The 24,610-nt window shown below is 48.8% G+C and overlaps 1 protein-coding gene across 1 annotated transcript in view; it reads right to left on the reverse strand.

The window, feature by feature from the left end:
• Nucleotides 1-24,104, reverse strand: part of MYOM3 (myomesin 3) — a 30,744-nt gene extending 6,640 nt beyond the window's left edge. Inside the window, exons 1-28 of the mRNA XM_054395255.1 lie at nt 23,998-24,104; nt 23,771-23,845; nt 23,032-23,037; nt 22,573-22,732; nt 20,821-20,978; nt 19,601-19,696; nt 18,477-18,565; nt 17,096-17,140; nt 16,431-16,571; nt 15,431-15,592; nt 14,711-14,852; nt 14,410-14,609; nt 13,516-13,569; nt 12,873-13,000; nt 11,582-11,765; nt 10,229-10,403; nt 9,264-9,385; nt 8,354-8,541; nt 7,755-7,881; nt 7,085-7,263; nt 6,894-7,008; nt 6,207-6,363; nt 5,642-5,751; nt 4,870-4,914; nt 4,600-4,736; nt 2,212-2,356; nt 1,156-1,215; nt 30-97 (exon numbers count right to left, since the gene is read on the reverse strand). Coding sequence (XP_054251230.1) covers nt 30-97; nt 1,156-1,215; nt 2,212-2,356; nt 4,600-4,736; nt 4,870-4,914; nt 5,642-5,751; nt 6,207-6,363; nt 6,894-7,008; nt 7,085-7,263; nt 7,755-7,881; nt 8,354-8,541; nt 9,264-9,385; nt 10,229-10,403; nt 11,582-11,765; nt 12,873-13,000; nt 13,516-13,569; nt 14,410-14,609; nt 14,711-14,852; nt 15,431-15,592; nt 16,431-16,571; nt 17,096-17,140; nt 18,477-18,565; nt 19,601-19,696; nt 20,821-20,978; nt 22,573-22,732; nt 23,032-23,037; nt 23,771-23,845; nt 23,998-24,104 — 3,375 coding nt within the window. The remainder of the gene's footprint in view (nt 1-29; nt 98-1,155; nt 1,216-2,211; nt 2,357-4,599; nt 4,737-4,869; nt 4,915-5,641; nt 5,752-6,206; nt 6,364-6,893; nt 7,009-7,084; nt 7,264-7,754; nt 7,882-8,353; nt 8,542-9,263; nt 9,386-10,228; nt 10,404-11,581; nt 11,766-12,872; nt 13,001-13,515; nt 13,570-14,409; nt 14,610-14,710; nt 14,853-15,430; nt 15,593-16,430; nt 16,572-17,095; nt 17,141-18,476; nt 18,566-19,600; nt 19,697-20,820; nt 20,979-22,572; nt 22,733-23,031; nt 23,038-23,770; nt 23,846-23,997) is intronic.
• Nucleotides 24,105-24,610: the final 506 nt, after the last annotated feature.

Here is a 24,610-nt window from a genome sequence, read left to right on the forward strand (position 1 = left end):
CTGCAGCTGCATCACGTAGCTGGCCCTACCTTGCAGGTCAGGAGGACTTCACAGTTCTCTGTAACCTTCCATTTCAAGTTCTCTATGAAATGTGGCCCTGGAAAAGAACAGAAATGTCTTTCAGCAATGGATTGCTGCAGCTCTGAGCCTTACCTACAGAAATGCTTCCATCTAGAGGTGGATCCCTGCAGTGCTTCCCTCTGCAGGCAGCAGGCACCCGGTTTAGAGCACCTGCTGATGGCTGCTTCGGTGCTGCCCGTAGGTAACAGCTCTGTGGAGGAATCCTGTCCCAAAATATATTTAATGATGCTGCCTAACCAGGCCTTTGTGAATTGCTTTGCATCAAGCCCCTGTAGGAGCTGATAGATATTTGCCAGCTGAATTGCCATGGAATAAAAAAGCCTTTTACTGCCTGAATGTCTTCCTGATTCTGGAAGGGTAAACTTTATATACCCTGTGATCTGTCCTAAGCACCTCTGGACCTGCAGCCTAGTTGTTTTGAAGGGAGTATTTTTATTCCTGCCAGAAGGAGATCAACTTTCCAGTTGTGGTATTATTTTTTTTTCTCTGAAGCTTTTATAAATTTCCCTATTCATGAATATAAGATGGGGAATAAAATGGAAGTGCAATGTAGGGTTCTTTGAAAAGCATCTAAAGAACCTCCCCTTCTATTCTGCTCTGGGGAGATCCTACCTGGAGTACAACCTCCAGCTCTGGACTCCCATGTCCAGCTCTGTCCAGCTCTGGACTCAATAAAAAATGACAGGGAACTGTTAGAGCAGGTCCAGAGGAGGCCAGGAAGATGATCAGAGGGCTGGAGCACCTCTCCTGTGAAGGCAGGATGAGAGCATTGAGGTTGTTCAGCCCAGAGAGGTTTCAAGGAGCTCCAGGAGAGTTGGGGAAGGACTTTGTACAAAGGCAAGGAGTGAGAGGAAGAGGGGTAATGGCTTTGATTTAGGTGAGACATTGGGGAGAAATTCTTCCCTGTGAGAGTGGTGAGGCACTGGAACAGGTTGCCCAGAGAAGCTGTGAAGGTTCCAAGCCTGGAAGTGTTGAAAGCCAGGTTGAAAGTGGCCCTGAGCAAGCTGGTCCAGTAGGAGGTGTCCCTGCCCATGGCATAGTCGTGGCAAGTCCTCAACCTTCAGCTTATCTTACCCTGCTTCTTCTTCCATTCTCTCCTCTTTGCGTCAGCCTCCTTTGCAACTCTATCAAAACCTGTGAGAACAGCAGTGGTGACAGTCAGCAACCTCCCATCAGTTCTCAGTGTTAACACTTCAGAACTTCCTGATCACAGAAGGTCTTCTCCTCAGAGCTGTGATGTTAATTTCTAAGACATGAGTGCATGAGTTACCCCTGGTCCCCACTGAGAGCCCTGAGCAGATCAGTGCCATCAGTCCTTCGTTGTGGGGATTGCTCAGAACCTAAGGTTTCTTTTCACTGAAAGAAAGGAATCTTTGAAGAGCTGACCCCTCAGGAATTGAAACTGGAGGTTTGACTGGGGAAAAAAAAAAAAGTGGGCTAGAAACCCTGGGATGAAAATCTTTGCAAAGTGAGAAACAAAGAAAGTGGCAGAGAGCATGGAGCTTACCTCTGGTTTACTGCACCTAACTTCAGTTATTTCTACTCCCTTTATTGCCAGTAAATAAAAATGAGCACTTCCACAGCACAATTCATCAGACTCATTTCATGTCCTGCACCCAACACGTGCTGAACCACTCTGTAAAACTGTTCAGGCTTCGTGTTCAGCTTTCTTTGCTGCAGGGACTTGCCCTCCAGTACAGCTGGCACTGGTTTCTGTACTGCATTCAGTGTAATGCAATTAACCACTTGCTGACTACATTGAATTTGCAGCCTGATCCTGCCCTGGGATAAGTGATGGATGTAATAACACATTGTGCACTGCCAAGACACAGACACTTTGCCATAGCAGGATAATATGGAAAACATCTGAGCTAGTAACTAGGAATTTCCTTTAGCAGCCCATTTTTATCATCAGAGACCCAATTTACATGAGCAGAAGCTTCAATTTATGTTAAAGAGAAATGCAGATCATTTCTTACAGGATTCCTGGGCTTTAAATGGGTGCTGAAATTTCTTCTCCCCATTCCCAGTGTGCCATTAGAATTGTTGGAAGTACTCTGAGGCCTTAAATGCCTGGAAAGCTTTCCACTGAGCATGGCAGTCTATATTTGCTCCTGAATTTCCACTTACATTCATCCACAAGAACAAGGGTGAAGTGGTTTTTAGCCTTTCCATCTCGCACCTGGGCTGTGTACATCCCTTTATCATCATCACAGAAGTTCTGGATGATCAGTTCTATGAGACCTTTTTCTCTGACAAAGTTGATTTTATGTGTCTGTGGAAAACAAAGGAAACAAAACCAACTGAATGTTTTTCCCACAGGGGAACTATTGGTCAGATCCTGGCACAGCATCTACTGCAACACTCAGGTGTTACAGTCCTGTGGGGGAACTCTGGCACAGGCTGCCCAGGGAGGCTGTGGCTGCCTCCTCCCTGGGGGTGTTCAAGGCCAGGCTGGATGAGGCCTTGAGCAGCTGAGTTTAGTTGAGAGGTGTCCCTGGGCATGGTGGGGAGGTTGGAGCAGATGGTCTCTGAGGTCCCTTCCAACCTGAGCCATTCTGTGATTCCATGATATCCTGGGGTTCACTTATTGTTTGTGTACAGGGATAGATCTGTGTAGAGGTAGAGTAGGATTTGTGTAGAGGTAGAGTAGGGTTTGGGTAGAGGCAGGAGAGGATTGCTTACAGCAGAACTTTTCTTTGGGACAAAGTTTCTGTTAAAGCCACACAACGCAGCACCTTTATTCTTGTTGGATCTTAGAGACCTTTCAGCTTCCCAGAATCCCTCTGATGTTCATTGTAACAGAAGCACTGCACTTAATTGCAGATCTGTGGCATGTAGTTGCATATTTGGGTGATGAGGACTAACACTGCCACCCTCCTAACATCATGCAAACACTGCTGAACCCTTTCCACATACACCCTGAAACCTGTCAGGTGCTTAAACACAGCCATCATCATTCTGCCTTACTGCCTTGTTTGCTCTGAGCAAATATTGTCCTTACAAAGAGCTCAACAAACATTTTGTAATCAGCCATAACCATGTCAGCTCTCCAGTGCAGAAAAGACAGCTCTTGCAAGAGACAAAGCCTTCAAGAAATTTGCTAACCATTGCTTTAAACCTCCCCAGCATGGCAATAACAGCTCTGAAATCCCCTGGCCCAGTCCTCTCCCTTTGTTCTAGCTGCTCTCTGCGTTCTCTGGGCATTGCCACACTGCATTTAACTGACAGGAGGATGATTTATGTTTTTCTTCATTCTCAACTGTTCTCCCCTCTGGCCCTGTCATTCCAAATGCTTTCTAAATGTTAGAATATTAATTTGATATGGGAAGGCAAGGAAGAGGCTCAAGCAGGTTTTTTTCTATGGATCAGAAGGTTGGGGTGCCCTGTAACACATGGTGCAGTGCTATTTCCAGGGCCTCAGACTGAGAATAAATCACTTTCCTCACTGCTCTTAGACTGTATGAGGTTTAACTGTACTCAGTTCAAAGAAATAGAATAATAGAACCAGAATGTCTGGGTTGGAAGGGACCTCCAAAGGGCATCCAGTCCAACCCCCCTGCAGGCAGCAGGGACATCCTCCATAGATCAGCTTGCTCAGAGCCTTGTCCAGCCTGACTTTGAATATCTCTGGGGATGGGGCTTTAACCACCTCCCTGGGCAACCTGTTGCAGCGTTCCAGCACCCTCATGGCGCAGAACTTGTCCCTAACATCCAATCTAAATCTCCTCTTCTCTAATTTCAAACCATTGCCCCTCATCCTGTCCCTGCAGGCCTTTGGGAACAGTCCCTCTGCAGCCTTCTTGTAGCCTCCTTCAGGTACTGAAAGGCTGCTGCAAGATCTCCCTGAAGCCTTCTCTTCTCCAGTCAGAACACCCCCAGCTCCCTCAGCCTGTCCTTGCAGCAGATCCTGTCTCGTTGTGGCATTTCTATAGCACCCACTGAAGTGAGCTGAGTTTGTGCATCCCAGATGAAGCTGCCTGTGCTGCAAGGGTGACTTTGTGGTGTCAGATGAGTGATGAGTGGCTGAGGTTTGAGGGCAGAAAATTCCCCTCTGAAGGGCAGCAGGATTGTCAGAGGCAGTAGGACAAGAGGAAAGCTGGGAAAGGAGGGGATGTTCACTGGAGGCTTTGATGGCCATAGCACTGAGGAACCTTACACTGTCTTTAAATAACACCATCAGTGCTGCAGCTTTGCTTCACACAAGGGCTGGACAGCTTGAGAATCAGGAAAACCAAGCCCTGGAGTTTTCCAAAACCACACATCAAAATCCATATATTCATAGAATGGTTTGGGTGGGAAAGGACCTTAAAGCTCATCCAGTTCCAACCCCCCTGCCATGGGCAGGGACACCTCCACCAGCCCAGGCTGCTCAAGGTCTCATCCAACCTGGCCTTGAACACCTCCAGGGAGGGGGCAACCATGACCTCCCTGGCCAGCACACATGCCCACTTGCTCTAACTGTGTTCAGCAGGGGGAAGGTAAGACAGAATGAACCCCAAACCAAACAGGGCATACTGGAGTACTTGTAAGCTCCTTGTCATTGAAGATTAAATGCAGCTCTGCATTTGGTGACAGCTTTTCAACCTCCAACCACAGCCTCACTTCTCCTTTCTCCAGAACATCAATGTTCCATCCAGATATCAGCTTGATCACTGGAAAACAAAGAGAACCACAGAGGGGAGTTCACAGAGGCAAGCCACAGCCCTGGGCTCAGCCAGGGTTGTGCCAGGGTTCCCCTTTCAGGCTCCACACACAGAGCAGTGGCTTCCCACTGATCCAGCTTACAGGGGTTCCTGATTTCATGGCTGCGTTTCAATAGCTTCTCCAGATCTGAAATGCAAAGAAGAAGTCATTTAGCTTAGCACAGCTGGGCCAAACCAAATTCATTTTGTTGGTTTAATTGAGTTTATTAATGAGCTTTAGTTACGTCCAGGAGAAGATAATAAAGAGAAAACACCAGGTGGTGGGGAGGATTGGAAAAGGTTGTGAAGGGTCTTTTGACAAGGGCTTGCAGGATGAGAGGGGCTGGGTTGAAGCTTGAGGAGGGGAGACTGAGACTGGAACTTGGAAGAAATACTTTCCAGTGAGGGTGGGGAGACACTGGAACAGGTTGCCCAAGGAGGTCCTGGTTGCCCCCCTCCCTGGAGGTGTTCAAGGCCAGCCTGGATGAGACCTTGAGGTCTAGTGGAGGTGTCCCTGCCCACGGCAGAGGGGTTGGAACTGGATGATCTTTGAGGTCCCTTCCAACCCAACCCAGTCTATGAATCTATGCATCCAGTGTTGATTGTAGGGAAGTTTGAAATCATTGGGATAGTGTAGCTGTGAAATCTGAACTGTGATGGAAAAACAACCTTCCAGAAGCATGGAATCTTAGGGGACTGTAAAAGAAACCACCCCTAAGCCTTCAAGGAATGAGAAACATCTTCCTAATGATGTCATTCCCATAAAGTGAACTCAGTCCCTTACTGTTCCTCTCCAGGAAACTTGACTCTAAACATCCAATCTTAGCAAATTCTGGCCCAGTAGATTTTTGTTCTGGTCAGTTATTAGTTCTTACCTTCTTTTGTTAAATTGCAGCTGGCAGAGATGTCGTCATCCACATCTGTGACCTCCACTGAATAGATCCCCAGATCCTTTTCTGAAGGGTCTTTCAGTTTAAGCTTAGATCTAAAAACCATAATAATTTAAAAAAAAATATTTTCCTCAAACCCAGTGTCTGCTGTAACAGAATGCATTTGTACACCTGGGCCACCCAAGAGGGTGCTCTTTGTCATTTATATGTGACATTGAGGAGCAAGGGAACTTTAGAGCTGCCTTCTAATACCTGGAGAGATCCTATGGGAAGGCTGCAGGGACAGGCCAAGGGGGAATGGTTTGAAGCTGAGGCAGAGCAGGGTTAGACTGGAGCTGAGGAAGAAGTTCTTCAGTAGAAGGGTGGTGAGACTCTGGCACAGGCTGCCCAGGGAGGCTGTGGATGCCTCCTGCCTGGGGGCGCTCAGGGCAAGGCTGGATGAGGCCTTGAGCAACTGATTCTAGTTGAGAGGTGTCCCTGGGCATGGTGGGAAGGTTGGAGCAGAGGAGCTCTGAGGATTCCATTATCTCACTGTGCATGATCTACTCACTTATTGCCTTTCTCCTCAGTCTGGACTCTGTCAGCATCTGGTGGTCCTTTGTAGTCCTTTGACCAGATAAATTCAGAGGAGTCATTCTTTTCAGGTGCTTCAAAAGCCAGGTAAATGAAGCCCTCCTCATCAACTCCAAGTTCAATTTCATTTGTGCCTATATGATGGAAAAACCCGCAGAAGATTCCTTACCAAACACATCAGAGATTAGCTTCTGTACATCCAACTCCACAAACCAGACTGTGCCCAGCTGGAGTCAATTCCTTTGGGCAGTTTGATTTGCTAATCTGCCCCTTGACTGCTCTGCTGAGACCCCACCTCCAATCCTGCCTCCAGTTCTGGTGTCCCCGGTGTAAGAAGGACACAGAGCTGCTGGAATGAGTCCAGAGAAGGCCACAAAGATGAGCCAAGGACTGGAGCACCTCTGCTATGAGGACAGGCTGAGGGGATCCTCCAGGAAGGCTGCAGAGGGACTTTTCATGAGGTTGTGGATGCCCCATCCCTGGGGGTGTTCAAGGCCAGGTTAGATGAGGCCTTGAGCAGCTGATTCTAGTTGAGAGCCATTCTAGGATGTTTTGACTGAGGTTCTGGCTAGGAAACCTGTGGCTGATGTTTCATAAAGCAATTCTTTACCAGAGCCATCACAGGATTCACACTCACACAACCTCATCTCTTTCCCTTTCATACCAGGTTTGGTTTTAGCCACCACAGGATCTGAGGGGAGTGAAGGAGGTCCAACTCCAGCCTTGTTCAGTGCTTTTACTCTGAAAATATAGCATGTGCCTGTCTCCAGATCTGAAACCTGCAGGAAACAACAACAGCAGCTGACAGAAAGCTGAGTGAGAAGCAGCAGTTGGACACTAAGTGCAGATACAGACCTGCAGATGAGTGGTGCCTATGGGCTGCTTATTTATTTGTTTCCATTCTTCTGATCCTTCTTCACACATCTCCACATAGTAGCCTGTAACTGGGCCTGCTCCTGTGTACAGTGGTGCTTGCCAGTGGAGCCTCAGGGATGAGTCTCTTACTTCAGTGCACTTCACATCATAAGGAGGACCTGCTCAAAAGAGGTGCAGGCTGTCAAACACTGGCCTCAAAAATGCTGCTGGGAGCACTTTGAGTGGGAGGTCAGAAAGCAGAGAGGTTTAAGGTAACAAGTCCCTGAGCTAGGCCACCCTGCTTTATCAGGGGGGGCTGGACTAGATGATCTCCAGAGTTGTTTTCCAACCCCCTACCATGCTGGGATTCTGGGATAACAATTAACTGCAGAGAGAGTTTCTAAACTAAAGCATGCAGCAGCTGGTTTGGTGGTGTTTGCTTTGGGTGCTATACAAAGACTTGAAGATATTAGATCCAGATTCTTCCTTCCCTGGAAACAACAGCATTAAAAATGTCTGGGTGCTGTCTCTTCCCTGGAAGTGTTTGGTGCCCTTCTGCACTGGGAACCCCTTTATATAGGCCTAGAGTTCTCAGAAGTCCCTTGGAGTCACAGAAGGGTGAACTGGCGTAGCTGGTAACACTTTTCTGGTGTTTTTGCTCAGGAGATACCTGGCTCTGGCATTGTCCACTCCTCACACTTGAACAAGTCACTGGGATCTGACAGCTGCCCCACACCAGCCATGTTCATTGCACAGGCACGGAATTCATACAGGTGACCTTCCTTCAGGTTGCTGACCTTGGGGTTCAGAAGTGCAAAGAGGTTATTACAACCCTGCGTGGTTGTAGTCTTGTGAGGGGAGGAAGAGAGTCCTAGACTAGAGGAAGTAGAGCAAGTCTGGGGCCAGACTCTTGTCAGTGGTGCCCAGTGACAGGAAAAGGTGCAACAGGCACAAACTGGAAGCCAGGAGGTTCCATCTGAACAAGAAGAGAAACTTGTTTGGTGTGAGGGTGCTGGAGCCCTGGAGCAGGCTGCCCAGAGAGGTTGTGGAGTCTCCTTCTCTGGAGAGACTCCAACCCCCCTGGTCATTGTGACCCTGGGCAAGCTGCTGTGGGTGACCCTGCTGGAGCAGAGGGGTTGGACTGGGTGATCCCCAGAGGTCCCTTCCAACACCACCATGCTGGGCTTCTGTATTCTGTGAAGAATCATCCCAACCCTTGTTAGAGCTGCATTTCCCACCAGGCTTGAAGGTTGTCCCCTGCAGCAATACCGTGTGAACTCGACGAGGGATTGGCTGGGAGTTGACTTCATGCCAGTCTGGCTCAGCTGCATCGTGCTGGTCCAAGAAATAACCCAGGATCTTTGTTCCTCCCTTATGCTTTGGGGCTTTCCAGCTGATGGTCATTTCAGCCTTCCCACAGTGCAGGAGGACAAAGCCACGTGGTGCTGATGGACAAGCTGCACACAAAAGGAGAGAAGAAATGCAGACTTGGGATCTAGGGGCTGGGAATAGCAGTGTAGGTATGGGATGAAGTGAGCTGAGGAAATCTCTGTGTGCTCAGACCAGATGTGATTCTGTCTTTATTGAGGTCCCCTGACACCACTTCTGCAGTGTCAAACACTTAGAAACTGAGCAGATGTTTATTTGGAAGTCACAGGAAAAGTCACAAGTATGGCTCAGGATGTTTCTTGCATGTCTGACAGAGAAGATGGAAGCATTGTGTTGATGCAAGGGAGAGATGGAGGGTGTGGGTGGGTATGGAGGGTTAGACACCCAGAGGAGAGAAGGAAGGGAAGAAGGGAGGAAAGGAAGGGAGGAAGGAAGAAAGGTGTTTGGAAGGAAGGAAGGAGAGCATGAGGGAGGGCAGGAAGGAGGAGGTTGATAGGTTGTGATTGCCCTGGAGAAGTTCACAATGCTGATTGCCAGTTACCAGCAGAACCAAGCACTTCAAATGCCAAATGAAGGCTGAAAATGTAACCCACTGCTAAGTCCAAATGCTAATTAACTCTGTCCACCCTTGACAGGTGTAATTGATGACAGAAGCTGCAGGGCACAAGGAAATCAGCTCCCTGGTGCTTTATTTATCTAGTCAGCATGATTCCCACTCCATGCAGTGATAGCTCAGCATGAGAGCTCCACCTCTGAGGGATTCCATGTTGGTGTCTATGTCATTACTTACCTATGGCTGGCCTCACAACGATGGGATCTGATTCTGGTGAGCTTTCACTCAGTCCTGCCTCACTGACAGATTTCACACAAAAGACATATTCCTTTCCAGGCTTCAGCCCAGGAACAGTGAATCTAGGAGAGCAAATTCAGATGTTTGTGTTTGCTCCAAGCACAGGAGAAGAGGCTCTGGGAACAGCCAGCAAAGCATCTTCACCAGCCATGGTTACTGCCAAACTCATTATTTGCTATTAGAAGTGCAGTGGGGCACAGCAAATGGAAGCCAATAAACCAGAGCACAGATCAGGCACAGTGCTAGAACAAACAGGACTTTTAATGAGGGCTTTTTCTGCTTGACATCTGACTTCTCCCTCCTCCCCCCACAGCTAGAGAAGTCTAAATCCTATGCCTGAGTGACACTGACTTACTCTACTGGAAAGCAAGCAGAAAATGGAATGTGGTTCTGCTGGTGCCACAAGCTCTGGCTACCCTCTGCAGATCCAGAGTCTGTGCAGATCCAGAGTTTGCTGTCAGTCTGCTTTTGCTTAAAAGGGAGACTTTGTGAGCAAACTGAAGCTTGAAGAGGGCAGATTTAGACTGGAGATGAGGAAGAAATCCTTGACAGTGAGGGTGGGGAGACCCTAGAACAGGTTGGGACATTGTGGATGTCCCCTCCCTGGAGGTGTTGAAGGCCAGGTTGGATGAGGCCTTGAGCAACTTGGGGTGGTGGGAGGTGTCCCTGCCCATGGCAGGGAGCATGGAACTGGATGATCCTTAAGGTCCCTCCCCACCCAACCCATTCTCTGAATCTCTAAAATGAAAATCTCAGTTCTAGAGGAGGCTGTGGTGGTTGTGTGCGTGCAGACCTATGTGTGTGCAGTGAAGGAAGCTCTTTTCTTTTTATCTGAAATATGACTCCAACCACAACCAGAAGAATCCAAGCTGTTACCCTCAGCATAGCACAAGAGCTGAACTCACTCATTACAGGTCACAGGTTTGTTGTTGACTGTTTGCCATTCTTCTGTGTCAGTCTCCCGACAGTAAATGTAGTAGCCAAGAGGCTCCAGACCATCTTTTAACTTATCCCACTGCAAAACCACAGATGTCTTGGTGTCTCTGAAAGCTAAAACCTGAGATGGTGGAGGCAGAGTAGCTAAAAAAAAAAAAAAGGGGGGAAAAGAAAAAAGAGAGAAAAATCTTGATAGGAAAATGATAGAAGTTAATAGAGAAGCAATAATCCATAGGGAGTTGGCCTGGTTGCTTCATTCACCTTTGCCAGAGCACTGTTTTCAAGTCAGAGCAAAATCCCAGGGACATTCAGAGAGTCATCAGGGTTGGAAATGGCCTCCAAGATCCTTGAATCCAGCCATGAACCTAGCACTGCCAAGTCCACCACTAACCCATGGCCCTCAGCACCACATCTCCATGGTTTTTAAACACTTCCAGGCATGAGGACTCCATCACTGCCCTGGGCAGCCTGGGCCAGGCTTTGACAACACTTCTGGGGAAGAAATGGTTCCTCTTGTCCAACCTAAACCTCCCCTGGTGCAACTTGAGGCCATTTCCTCCTGTCTTATTCTTGTGAGAAGAGACCAAGCCCCACCTGTCTCCAACATCCTTCCAGGGAGCTGTAGGAAGCCAGAAGGTCTCCCCTCAGCCTCCTTTTCTCCAGGCTGAACACCCCCAGCTCCCTCAGCTGCTCCTCCCCAGCCTGTTCTCCAGACCCTTCTCCAGCTTCCTTGCCCTTCTCTGGCCCTGCTCCAGCTCCTCAGTGTCCTTCTTGTAGTGAGGGGCCCACAGCAGACCCCAGCACTGGAGGTGCCTTTTCCCAGCTCTCTCTTTAGGCTTTGCCACATCTCATGTTCAGCCCCTGACAGCCCACTGTAGAGTACAGGAGAGTGAGACTGAGTCCTCAGCTCTCTGCTTAAGGGAAACGTGGAACAGATGTTGTCAGCTCAGCCTGGGAAGAAAACAAACCCAATCAGCCCTCTTCTGTCTGAAGCCCCCAGAACCACTTTTCAGCAGTTGTATCATTCCCTGCAGCACTGCTCTGTGGAACCTTTCTTACCACAGTGCCTGAAGCAGGCTTGGATTAACCACAGGCTTCAACCCTTTCTGATTTTATTAAATGTAATTCCCTGGTTAGATTTCTACTGCCCTGACCAACTGCAAAGTAATTAAAGAAGGCTTTAAGGATTTCCTGCTATCAAAGCAGCTGCTGTGTAATCACATACCATGAAGTTTAAAGGGAAGGCAGGGCAGGGGAAGCCACATTTTGCTCTCATCCTGCATCTCTTTTTGCATTTCATTACACATTCATGGGCTCATTACCTAGTTTTGCTCCAGCAGTTACAGGCTCGCTGGGCAGGGATGGTTCACTGATTCCATACTTGTTAGCAGCTCTCACACGGAAGCAGTAGGATTTTCCCTCCAGGAGATCAAAGAGTGCAAATCTTGGGGAATTAGCTGGCACCTCCAGATTCACCATTTGCCAGGAGCTGCTGCCTACAAGTGACTGTGAAAGAAAAGGGCATGGTTTGCATCTCCTGATTTTACTCAAGCTTAAAACCTTCCTGAGCAGTAGCAAAGCTGATTTTTACCAGATAGTCCTTGGGGTCACAGAGTCACAGAATGGTAGAGATTGGAAGGGACCTCTGCAGATCATCTAGTCCATTTGTGAAGCTCATACAGAGAGATCACACCCTCTTCCCTTACTATATACCTATGATGATGCTCAACTTGCTCCTAGAAACACATTCATAATATTTATTATTTTTCAGATCACAGAATCATAGAATGCTTTGGGTTGGAAGAGACTTCCAAAATAAGCTAGTTCTGGGAACAGCAGAGAACAAAATTGTCTTGTTTCCATCTAGAAGTATTGCAGTCAAAGACGTGGATTCCCTTCCAACCTGGAGTTCTGTGACTTACAGGAAGGGAGGCTTGGGGATTTTTGTATTGTTTTGTTGGGTTTGCCTTTGTTTTGGGTTTGTTTTAAGAAAACCATCCATCCTAAACCCCCCACAACCCCAAACAAACTAAACCCAAACTCTCAATGATGCATTTCTTGTTGATGTAATTGGGCACTGTGGTGGTTTTGAGGGACAGGTGCCTTTAAGATAACCACAAAGTAGCTTGTTGTTCAAAACCAGGACAGGTATATGCCCCAACTTTTCCTCCTGGGCACCAGAGAGTTCCTTTGCAGCAGAAATGGTACAGCAGGTAGGAGAAGAGTGTGTGAGAGAGATTAGTAGATACTACTTAGCCATCAAAATGATTAGTAGGGAACAGGAAAGTGAACTGTGGTGCCCTGCTTCATGGCTTTCCCACACTTCAAGGTTCACAGGGCAGGAACAGTCTTCCTCTAGAAACTCCTCTACTGTTCTGTGGTGTAAACCTTCCTTGTTTATTCTGTGTTAATCATTACTGCTTGAGCTGGTGTCAAGAGCCAGGATCATAGCTCAAATAAACCATGGGGCTGGAGAGAGGCTGAAGAAGCCACATCTGAGCTGTAGTTCTCCAGTTATCAGCTCAGGGAAGAGCCTGGCCTGTGCTGTGGACCAGCTGAGGAATCAGTGATTCCCTTCTGCAGCTTCCCTTCTCTGTGGTTTTCTTTCCTTACCTTTTCCACATAGTAAACCAGTGGCTCTCTGCCTCTTGGATCTGGTTCATCCCAGGCCAAAGCCACATAATCTTCTCTGACCTCACTTGCATGAACATTGGTGGGTGGCAAGGGAATTTTAATATGTCCTGCAGGATAAATAGGTTGTTCTTTAGTTACAATGAGGCAGGGAAAAAAGTTCTCTTACAAGAGATTGTTTTTTCACTCTAAAGTGAGATTCTTTGGTACAATGAGACTTAAAGCCTTTGGGGACATACAGACAAACCAAGAGTATTTTAAAGCCTGTGCTGCTCAGAAGGGTTTCTGATCACAGAATCCTAGAATGGCTCAGGTGGGAAGGGACCTCACAAATCATCTGCTCCAACCTCCTCACCATGCCCAGGGACACCTCTCAGCTACACTCAGCTGCTCAAGGCCTCATCCAGCCTGGCCCTGAACACCCTCAGGATGAAGGCATCCACAGCCTTCCTGGGCAGCCTATCCCAGAACCTCATCACCCTGGTACTGAAGAATTTCTTCCTCAGCTCCACTCTAACCCTGCTCTGCCTCAGCTTCAAGCCATTCCTCCTTTTCCTGTCTCAGACACCCTCATGAGAAGTCCCTCTGCAGCCTTTCTGGAGGATCAGTGTAAATTCCACCTTACCTTCCAGGTCATCCTGGAGAAGTTCTATTGTCCTGCCTCCATTGTATGGAATAACTGGAATGTCAGAGAGGGCAAAGTTAGGCAGGAGGAGAAGATGCTTGGGGCTTGAAAGAAAGACAGAGCCCAGGCCTCTGACATTTTGTCCTATCCATAACCTCCCATGTTTCATGACACATCCAGTGGGATGCTGTATCTGGGGCTTCCATCTTCCCTGTTCAGAACAACACTAAGCAGGGCCAGCAAGGCAGAGCACAGCAGTGTCACAGGATCCCAGCATGGTAGAGGTTGGACCTCTGGAGATCATCTGGTTCCAACTCCCCTGCTAAAGCAGGGACACCCACAGCAGGTTCATAGAACCATAGAATGGTTTAGGCTGGAAGGGACCTCCAAAGGTCATCCAGTCCAACCCCCCTGCAGGCAGCAGGGACATCCTCCACCAGAGCAGGGTGCTCTGTCCAGCCTGACCTTGAATATCTCCAGGGACTGGGCCTCAACTACCTCCCTGGGCAACCTGTTGCAGTGTTCCAGCACCATCATGGTGCAGAACTTATTCCTCACATCCAATCTAAATCTGCTCTGCTCTCATTTCAAACCATAGCCCCTGGTCCTGTCCCTTCAGGCCTTTGTAGTACCTCTTCAGGTACTACAAGGCTACTGTAAGGTCTCCCCAAAGCCTTCTCTTCTCCATGTTGTTCAGGATCATATCCAGAGTTGGAATCTCTCAGAGGAGGAGAGTCCACAACCTCTCAGGACAGCCTGCTCCAGGGCTCTGGACCCTCACAGCAAAGATTTTGTTGCAGCGATATTAGTGAGGAGCTGGACAATCTTCATCCAGTGCTCCCTGCAGCCTCAGGCTGTACTCAGGGAGCAAACTGTCCTGGATTTAGTACAGACCTGTCACTCTCTTGTCCCTGCTGGAGTCAGAGGTTGTGACTGGATCACTGGGTTTGGAAGGGTGGCTGATGCCCTTCTTGTTGACAGCCTTGACTCGGAACTGGTATGTCTGTCCCTCAGCAAGGCCCAGCACTGGGTATCTGCAGGTCTTCACAGGCTTCTCATTGCATGGGACCCAATCCTCTGACCCAGCAACACACCTGGAATAAAACACAGCCCATGGAATTCCTCTGGGGTTTTTCCACAAGATGATCAGGAGCTTTCTTGCTTTCTTTTGCTCAAAGAGGGTTAACAGACAGACCTTTCAATGTAGTATCCCAGGACTGGGCTTCCTCCATGGTCACTGGGTGCCACCCAGGAAAGAGTCAAGCAGTCTTTATTGACGTCATGGCATTTCAGGTTGAGTGGGGCTCCAGGGGCACCAGCTGCTGCTGCTGCAGCATCTAAAGAAACACCAAGTGACAGTGCTTAGGTTTTCCTCCTCTTTTCACAGGATGATTGGGGTTGGAAGGGACCTCTAGAGATCATCCAGTCCAGCCCCTCTGCCAGAGCAGGTCACACAGGAAGACATTCGGGTGGGTTTGGAAAGGCTTCAGAGAAGGAGACTCCACAACCTCTCTGGGCAGCCTGCTCCAGGGCTCCAGCACCCTCACAGTAAAGAAGTTTCTCCTCATGTTGAGGTGGAAACTCCTGGGTTCCAGCTTGTGCCCATTGTTCCTTGTCCTATCACTGGGCACCACCCAACAGAGCCTGGCCCCTTCACCCTGACACCCAGCCCTCAGATTTCTAGACACAGTAGCTTTATTCTAAGTGTCTAAGGGCCTACAGTACTCCAAGTCATATTTTCCAATAGCTAAATCACTGCTGAAAATAAGATTTGGACATTTTGATGCTGACATCCATGCAAAAAACCACTGGGGGATATTTCCTGGAGTCTGAGGCTTGGGATTCCTTTATGCCAAGGTATTAGGAAGGGAGCTTGGGAGCTTTTGTTGTCAGTAGGGCAGAACCTTGCTTATACCTCTAACAAACACATAAGTGGTCTGCTCCTTATATCCATGCAGGGAGGGGACACGGATAGTGTAGAATCCCTCATCCTCTTTGTAGGCACTGGGCACGGTCAGAGAAGCCTCCTGGTCTTGGTACTTCAGTTGCAAACGTTCAGAGTTCTGCAGCAACTCACCTGTGAAGCACGAGAAGGGCTAAAGGGACTCCATCTGAACTGGCTGAGTCAGGGCTGGACTGTTCAGAATCACAGAATCACAGAATGCTTTAGGTTGGAAGGGACCTTTAAAGCTCAACCAGTCCAACCCCCCCTACAGCCAGCAGGGACATCTGCAGCTAGAGCAAGTTGCTCAGAGTCCCAAACAACCTGACCTGGAATGTTCCAGGGATGGTTCCATCTCCCACCTCCCTGGGCAACCTGGGCCAGGCTCTCACCACCCTCAGTGTGAAAAAAATTCTTGATCCTGTCTAGTCTAAATCTCCCTCTTTGAGTTCAAACCATCCCCCCCTTGTCCTGTCCCAACAGGCCCTGCTCAAAAGTCTATCCCCAGCTGTCTGCTCAGCCCCTGAAGCACTGAAAGGCCACCAGAAGGTCTCCCTGAAGCCTTCTCTTCTCCAGGCTGAACAAGCCCAATTCTCTCAGCCTGGCCTTGGAGCAGAGGTGCTCCAGCCCTCAGATTGTTTTTGTGGTCTCCTCTGGACTCAGTCCAACAGATTCTTCTTGTCCACTGGCTTTAGAAACATTTGATGTTTCCACTTTACAGAACTCAGGCCCCTAACCTATTCTTAAAGCAGAAATGCCATCCCCTCCAAAACATTTCAGTATTGTCCTCCTTTTGCAGAAGAGGAAGCCTACAAATGAAGCAGTAACATCAGGAGGTTGAGAGAAGCTAAGGGGCAGCTCTAGAATCTGGAATTCTAATTCTCCTCTGTGAACATTAGATCACAGCTGTGAATTCAAGGGTGATAGTGATAGAGGTCTGTAAACTTAGCCATGGCATATAAACCATACAAACCATCTCTGAACCAGGCAATGTCTCGTTGGTGTTCAAGTAAGTCAGAAGAGAAGTAAGAGGAAAGAGTGAAAGGCTCCTTTTCTCTTGAAAACAAAGGTTTCAGTGGAAAAGCAAAATCTGCCTCTCTGGCCATAAGGGATCCTAGGAAATAAGAGTAAAAATCAGAGTGATAAAGAGACTTCCCACAGCCTTCCTCCTTGTGCTATTATTAGACTCCATTCAGAGTGGTACCTGAGCCTTGCACTTCCCAGGTGCAGTCAGGCTGATAGGAAAAGCTAAAGCTTGGAAAAAGAGAATCATAGAGGAGTCACAGAATGGTTGGGTTGGAAGGGATCTCAAAGATCATCCAGTTCCAACCCCTTTGAATCACAGAGTCACAGAATGGTTGGGTTGGAAGGGATCTCAAAGATCATCCAGTTCCAACCCCTTTGAATCACAGAGTCACAGAATGGTTGGGTTGGAAGGGATCTCAAAGATCATCCAGTTCCAACCCCTTTGAATCACAGAGTGGAAGGGACCCTAAAGACTGCCTAGTTGCAAGCCCCTTGCAGTGAGCAGGGACACCTTCCACTAGTGCATGCTGCTCAAAGCCCTGTCCAACCTGCTCTTCAAATAGCTTCAGACTATAAAAATGAAATAAATAATCACAACAATCATTTACTCACTTCTGTATATTTCTGAGTCAAATCCAGACTCTTTCCCATAATATTCTGTAAGACAAGAAGAAAATCCATTCAGCAAATCTCATGCCAGGGTTTGCTTTTCCCTCCAAAGCACACAGTGGTGCTCAGCAGGCAATGTTTTCCCCTCAAGCCAGCTCTTAACATGAACCTTCCAAGTGTCATCATATGCTGAAGCACGAATTCATCTGGCAGCTGATGGGCTCCATGAACAGCTGAGGATGTGTCTGAGTGGAAAAGGAGTCATAAACAGCACTGAAAGCAGGAGTTTGGCCAAACCCTTGTGTTTAAACAGCATTCCCAGAGGATGATGTGGGGTTCTTGAAGATTACCAGTGAGAAGGATTTCAAGCTTTAACCAAAAGAAAGGATAACTGCCCTGAGACACTGCTGGAATTCCTGGAGCTGAGGGAAATGTGTCCCATGCTTCACCTCACCTGGCCTGTGGGGACTGCTGGCATCAGAACACAAAATGAAATGATTCAGAGCTGAAAGCTAAGACCTGCTGCACAGCACAGGATGAAACTGAGAAAGTTACTCTTTTTTATCTCTAGAAGCCACAAGAAATGCACATAAAATAATGGCTGCTTTCAGTGAATGCAGCTGGGCAGGAGCAGAGCTCACTCAGAAGCAAAAGAAATGAGGAAAGAAATAGAAAGCACAAAAGGTGAAACACAGCCCCATCCCAGCTCCTGAGGGACCCTCAGAGATGTCCCTGGGGCAAGTGAACTTCTGCTGGAGGAACCACGGATCCCAGAGCCTCTCCCCTGGCATCAAGGACATTCCAGACAGCGTGGGGCCAGGGAATGCCATCAGCCTGCCTGGGGGATGAGGAATGTTTCCAGTGGAGGCAGGATTAAGGCCTTGGTGTAGTCTCTATTTTCAGAGTGGTAAATGCAAACAGCAAAAGGAAGAATCATGTTACTGGGATGGCATGAGGCAGGCTCAGGGCAGGAGGGACAGCCCAGGCCCCCCACCCCCTCCCAAAGAGCAGTGTTTGAGGGCTGCCTGAATCACTCATCAGACCTGATGAAGGACACTCTATTAAGGCACTTAGAGCTGAAGATAGCAGCCCCAGCCAAGGCTTTCTGTGATAGTCCATGGCCCTTATCCTATCATCATCCCTGCTCTGCTCCTGAAGATCCTACCATGGGCAGGGACCCTTCCCACCAGCCCAGGTTGCTCAAGGCCTCATCCAGCCTGGCCTTGAACGCCTCTGGGGAGGGCACATCCACAATCTCCTGGGACTTCTTTCTGCTCTCCACAGACTGTTGTCTGCTCCTGTGATGTGATGTACAGCATGGAAAACACTTTGAAGAATCTAAAGAATGTGACATTTTGTACCCAGAGGAACGTTTTCTACTCACTCCTGACAAGCACTGTAGCAAATGAGTAGGCTTCACCATACTGATTCTTGACTTCCACACTGTACTCAGCAGAATCTTCCAGGGAGCATCTGGAACAAAACAAAACATTTCCCCTCCTCTTTAGCTTTCAGTTATTGTTCATATGCCACAGGACAATCTAAAGGGGTTCCCCTTCAATCCCAGAAACTAGAAGCAGATGTTTGCTGCTTTCCCTTTCCATGACAAGACTTCTGATGACTTAGTGGTCAGGTTGTTCCTCCTGGTAACCAGAAGCAAAACATTTCAAGTAATGAATGTGCAGAAGATCTGTGGAACTCTTTTTTTCCACTGAAGATGTGTTTGTGTCTTTATCATAGGTGTAATTAAGAGCTGAACTGAGGCCATTCTGACTGATCCATCCTAAAGCCCCTGCAGTGTTCCTCATGAGCATGGCCTCAGCTGGAATGAGAAAGTTTTGGCTGTGCCTAAAAAGAGGAGCAAAAATACATCAGGCTCTAAATTATTTTTCAAGATTTGGAAAACATCTTTGCACTTGGGATTGCTTCCCCAGAGGGCTGTAGCACTTCAGGACCTCAGCACCTATGAGGTGAGAGAGTTGGGGCTGATCAGCTCGGAGTAGAGAAGGCTCCAGGGAGATATTAGAGCAGCCTCCCAGTACCTGAAAGGGGCTACAGGAGAGCTGGAGAGGGACTTTTTACAAGAGATTGTAGTGACAGGGCAAGGGGCAATGGTTTGAAACTAGAGCAGGGGAGTTTTAGGTTGGACATTAGGAAGAAGTTATTCACTATGAGAGTGGTGGAACACTGGAACAGGTTGCTCAGGGAGGTGGTGGAGGCCCCATCCCTGGAGACAATCAAGGTCAGGCTTGATGGGGCTCTGAGCTGCCTTACCTAGTTGGGGATGTCCCTGCTTACTGCAGAGGGCTTAGACTGGATGACCTTTAGAGGCCCTTTCCAACCCAAACCATTCTAGGATTCTGTGGTGGCAAAGGTTCAGCTCAGACACAAGACAGTGAAGCCAAGCAGGGGCAGATTCCAGAATTCCCTTTTTATGTTTAGCATAGGCAAAGTGGGAGAGCAAGTCTGGTTCCACTGAAAGAACTCAGCCAGGAGCACAGCTCTTACCTGCTGATCTGCAGGGTCAGCATCCCAAAGGTGTTTTTTATCCTGTATTTCCCTGCTGGGGCTAGGCGAGGATCGATCCGGACTCCGTTCTTGTACCTAGTTGGACACAAAGCAAGCAGCTTAGGAGAGGACAGGGAAACTGCCTGGGGAAATGACCACTCCTTGAAAATGAGCCATGCCAAACGCAGCAGAGGCTCAACAAAACCAGGAGCAGACACAACTCCTTCTTTTACAGGTCCCCCACATCAACCCAAACCAGCCTTGCAGCTAACCAAGATCCCTTCCTATCATCCTATGCCTGCTCCCTCCCTAGGGCTGCTTGCAGGCTGCCTACAGACAGCTCAGTGCTGGCTTGGACAGCTCAGTGCTGGCTTGGTGCTTCCTCCTCAGTCTCTGCTCCCTGCTTTACAGGTTGTGTGAGGGAGTTGGAGCAGATGTCTCCTGCTACTCTGTGTTTACTGGGGATCTGTGGGAAGTTCATGTTCTCATTGGTCTTTGAATAATTCAAAGAGATTGTTCTGGAAGGCCACAGGACATCAGGAGCTCTGATGGTGGTTGCTACAAAGTCATTAATAATCCAAATGTTTGCATAGTTCAAACCTTCCCTGGCAGGAACGGTCAATCACTTTAACAAAGTGATCAAAGTACATCTTGCAAATAGGGTTTTTTAAATTTTTTTTTTTTAGGTTCTCTTTCATTTACTTCCATCCCTCTCTCTGTTATGAACAGTAAATGCTGCAGCCAGGCTCAGTGAATAATATTTCAGACAACCACAGCATTTCCCACTCTTACTTCCTCTCCTGTGGTTTGGTAAATACTCAGAGCTGAGTGAAGGAAGGAGCTGGTGTGGATTTTACAAATGGTAGAAGCAGTAGCAGTTTAATGCTGACACACTCATGGCAGCCACAGCAGCCAAGCCTTGATGATGTGTATCTGTGTGGTGATTTAGTGCTGGCAGGAGGCTCTGGTTTCTGAGACTTAAATCTCCATGAATATTCCCCAGCAGGAGCCCTGCAGGAACATCCACTGCCTCCACAGCGCACTGAACACTTTATGTCTTTACTGCTTTTGATGGTGGAGAACTGAAAGTGTGGTTTCTGAAGCTCTCCCTTCCTTCTTTCTTGCAGGACACAGCTGCTACTCCCCACATTGCTTCCTGAGACGCACGCAGGGCTGTGAAGCACTCAGGCAGCAGGAGCCCTTGCTGCCCTCTGACATACCAAGTGACCTGTGGTGGTGGGGAGGCCAGGACTGTGCATGCCAGCTTCACCTCCATCCTCTCCCAGACTGTGTGTGCTCTGAGGGGGATCCAGAACATTGGTGGTCTCCCTGACCGCAGCTCGATGTATTCCTTCTCCACCTGGGCCTTTTCCACTGCCTGTGACAAGGACAGACTCAGTGAAAGCAAGAGAAGGGCTGGGCAAAAGGGGTCCCTGTGGTAGTGCTTCAGTGGCAGCAGTGGAAGGCTGCCATTAAGACTGGAAAAGACCTCTAAGATCATCAAGTTCAAACATCAACCTAAGACCACCATGCCCACCAAGCCCTACTCTCAAATGCTGTGGCCACACCTGTTCTGAACACCTTCAGGGGTGATGACTCCACCACCTCCCTGGGCAGCCTATTCCAGAGTCTCACCACTCTCACATGAAGAATTTCTGCCTCAGCATCAGTCTAACCCTGCTCTCCCTCAGCTTCAACTCATTTCCCCTTGTCCTGCCTCTAGACACCCCTGGAGGATCCCTTCAGCTATTGGAAGGCAGCTCTGAGGTCCCCCAGAGCCTTCTCTTCTTCAGGCTGAACAACCCCAGCTCCCTCAGCTTGTCCTCATAGCAGAGATTACTTAGGAGTAGAAACCAACACTCAGGAGAGGAGAGCAGCACTCAGGAGAGGAGAGCAGCACCCAAGAGAGGAGAGCAGCACCCAAGAAAGGAGAGCAGCACTCAGGAGAGGAGAGCAGCACCCAAAAGAGGAGAGCAGCACCCAAGAAAGGAGAGCAGCACTCAGGAGAGGAGAGCAGCACCCAAAAGAGGAGAGCAGCACCCAAGAAAGGAGAGCAGCACTCAGGAGAGGAGAGCAGCACCCAAGAAAGGAGAGCAGCACCCAAGAAAGGAGAGCAGCACTCAGGAGAGGAGAGCAGCACCCAAGAAAGGAGAGCAGCACCCAAGAAAGGAGAGCAGCACCCAAAAGAGGAGAGCAGCACCCAAAAGAGGAGAGCAGCACCCAGGAGAGGAGAGCAGCACTCAGGAGAGGAGAGCAGCACCCAAAAGAGGAGAGCAGCACCCAGGAGAGGAGAGCAGCACCCAAGAAAGGAGAGCAGCACCCAAGAAAGGAGAGCAGCACCCAAAAGAGGAGAGCAGCACCCAAAAGAGGAGAGCAGCACCCAGGAGAGGAGAGCAGCACTCAGGAGAGGAGAGCAGCACCCAAAAGAGGAGAGCAGCACCCAGGAGAGGAGAGCAGCACTCAGGAGAGGAGAGCAGCACTCAGGAGAGGAGAGCAGCACTCAGGAGAGGAGAGCAGCACTCAGGAGAGGAGAGCAGCACCCAAAAGAGGAGAGCAGCACTCAGGAGAGGAGAGCAGCACTCAGGAGAGGAGAGCAGCACTCAGGAGAGGAGAGCAGCACCCAAAAGAGGAGAGCAGCACCCAGGAGAGGAGAGCAGCACCCAAAAGAGGAGAGCAGCACCCAGGAGAGGAGAGCAGCACCCAGGAGAGGAGAGCAGCACCCAGGAGAGGAGAGCAGCACTCAGGAGAGGAGAGCAGCACTCAGGAGAGGAGAGCAGCACCCAAAAGAGGAGAGCAGCACCCAGGAGAAGAGACCAATACCCAAGGGAAGAGACCAACACCCATGCCTTGTCCTTATTCCTAATGGCTTAGAGGTCACCCTAACCCCTGGCTAGGTTTGCTGTGCTCTCAGTTTGCTGGTTGGTGTTGACAGGGTCAGTCAGCACCTCCCCAGGGGAGCTGCCAGCTCTGACCTTCCTCCGCAGGGCCATGCGGTCGGCTCTGGCACGCAGCAGTCGGCAGTTCCTTATCACCTCCTTTTCCAGCTTTTCCATCTCATTCCCAAAACGAACTCTCTTTTCTCCCCTCTCTTCCAGCTCTAGGATGGCAGCTTCTCTTCTTACTTTGTAATCCCTGGCACACAGGATGAGAGAAACCCACAGCAATGAGGAGAATGCTTTTGATTGTGTTTTGCTCTTTTTTCTCTTCATTGTTTTTTGGGGTTTTTTTGGGTTTTTGTTTGTGGTTAGTTTGTTTGTTTGTTTTACAGCAGCTATTTGTGGTTAAATCAGCTCAGGGTTAAGCACAGAGATGGCAGCTTGCAAGCAGGGTGGGACCAGTGTGGTCTCTGACATCTCTTCCAAGCAGATCCATTCTGTGCTCTGTTCTGTACTGCCATGACAGACAATGCTTCCATGGCACAAGAAGGGGACCTACTCCTTGACCACTTCAACCCTGGCCAGGGAACTAGGAGAAGGATTAAAAGGAGGAGGGATGTAACAGCAGCCTTCCAGTACCTGATGGGGGAGAGACTGTTTGTAAAGGCCTGCAGCAATGGCTTCAAACTAGAGAAGAGCAAATTTAGATTGGATTTTAGGAACAAGTTCTGCACCATGAGGGTGCTGGAACACTGCAACAGGCTGCCCAGGGAGGTGGTTGAGGCCCCATCCCTGGAGATATTCAAACTGAGGCTCAACAGGGCTCTGGGCAACCTGATCTAGAGGAGGATGTCCCTGCTGACTGCAGAGAGGGTTGGACTGGATGACCTTTGGAGGTCCCTTCCAACCCAGACCATTCTGTGATTCTGTGTTGCTAATGACCCCTTTGGTTGTTCAGCCATCACACAAGGATGGACAGCAGGATCATTACCAAGTTCTTACAGGGAAGAGGAGGAGTTCCACCTGTTACCAGCAATTTATTAATCTGACTCCATTTCTTCTGCAGCCTGGCTCCCCTGAAGCCCTTGCAGGTAAGCAGGACATTAGTCCTCTTTGCCACGAGGAGCAAGGCACTGTGAGTTAGTTTCTTGCATTTTAGCTGAGGTCTGGCTTGTTTCTTTTTAAAGAAGGGACCTTTTGCTTGAAGCTGCTCTTTTTGCCCCCCAATAAAAGGAGCTCTTGATCCAAAGGTGGTGTTGTGTGCAGTGGTGGTATCTGAAGGGGTCTGACTCACTGTGGTATTTCGGAGGTCAAGGCAAGGGCAGCTGCTATGGATAACTCTGCAGGGCTGAAAGTCTCTTCTTCCTCACTTCCAGAGGCAGGCACACATGAAAGAATCCAGACAAAATTCCACAATTTCAGAATCTCAGAATTCAACAAATCTGTGGAGGCTCAGTGCTGAGTGCAGGAAGTCCTGCCTGGACCTGATTCACTTGGCCTGTGCCTTGCTCTGTGGATTACCTGGATTTGAACTTTTTCTTTCTCGTTGTGGAGGTCATCTGCAAGCTCTGCTGCCTCTCTTCCTTTTGCTCCTCCTCTCTGTGGTGGAAGAAGGTTCGGGTTCCCATGCTGGGGTGTGAAAAATGGATGTTCCAGCTGGAATAGAGGAAACCAGAAAGTGGCTTTCAAATGAAGCACCTTAATGGAATCTCTTCAAGTCATCCCCAAGTCCTTGCTTTGCTCTGACATTCAGGAAAGTTCATAAACTACACTCTTCTGGCATTCAGACTAGGAAGGGGATTTGTTTCATGATGCTTCTGTGAACAATGGAGTCAGAAGAAGAAATTAGGAAGTCTTTAAAGGCAGCTGAAGCTGTAACAGAGCAGTAAGTAGGCAACATTTGAGGGCTAGATTTGTTTCTTAGGACTGATCTTATGCTCTGAATCTGGTGGATATCCTGCCAGGCAGTCCCATTAGATCAGACCCCCAATACAGCCTGTAGAGGGATGAAGAGCATCATGAGAAGGGAGATCAAAGGGACATGAAGGATTAGGGACAAAATAAAGTATGGGAACAACAAATAGTGAGATATGGGAGGGAAAGGTTATAAAATAAGGAGGTTACTGGCATGGAA

This window comes from Indicator indicator, chromosome 33 (assembly GCF_027791375.1).
Source record: "Indicator indicator isolate 239-I01 chromosome 33, UM_Iind_1.1, whole genome shotgun sequence".
NCBI lineage: Eukaryota > Metazoa > Chordata > Aves > Piciformes > Indicatoridae > Indicator > Indicator indicator.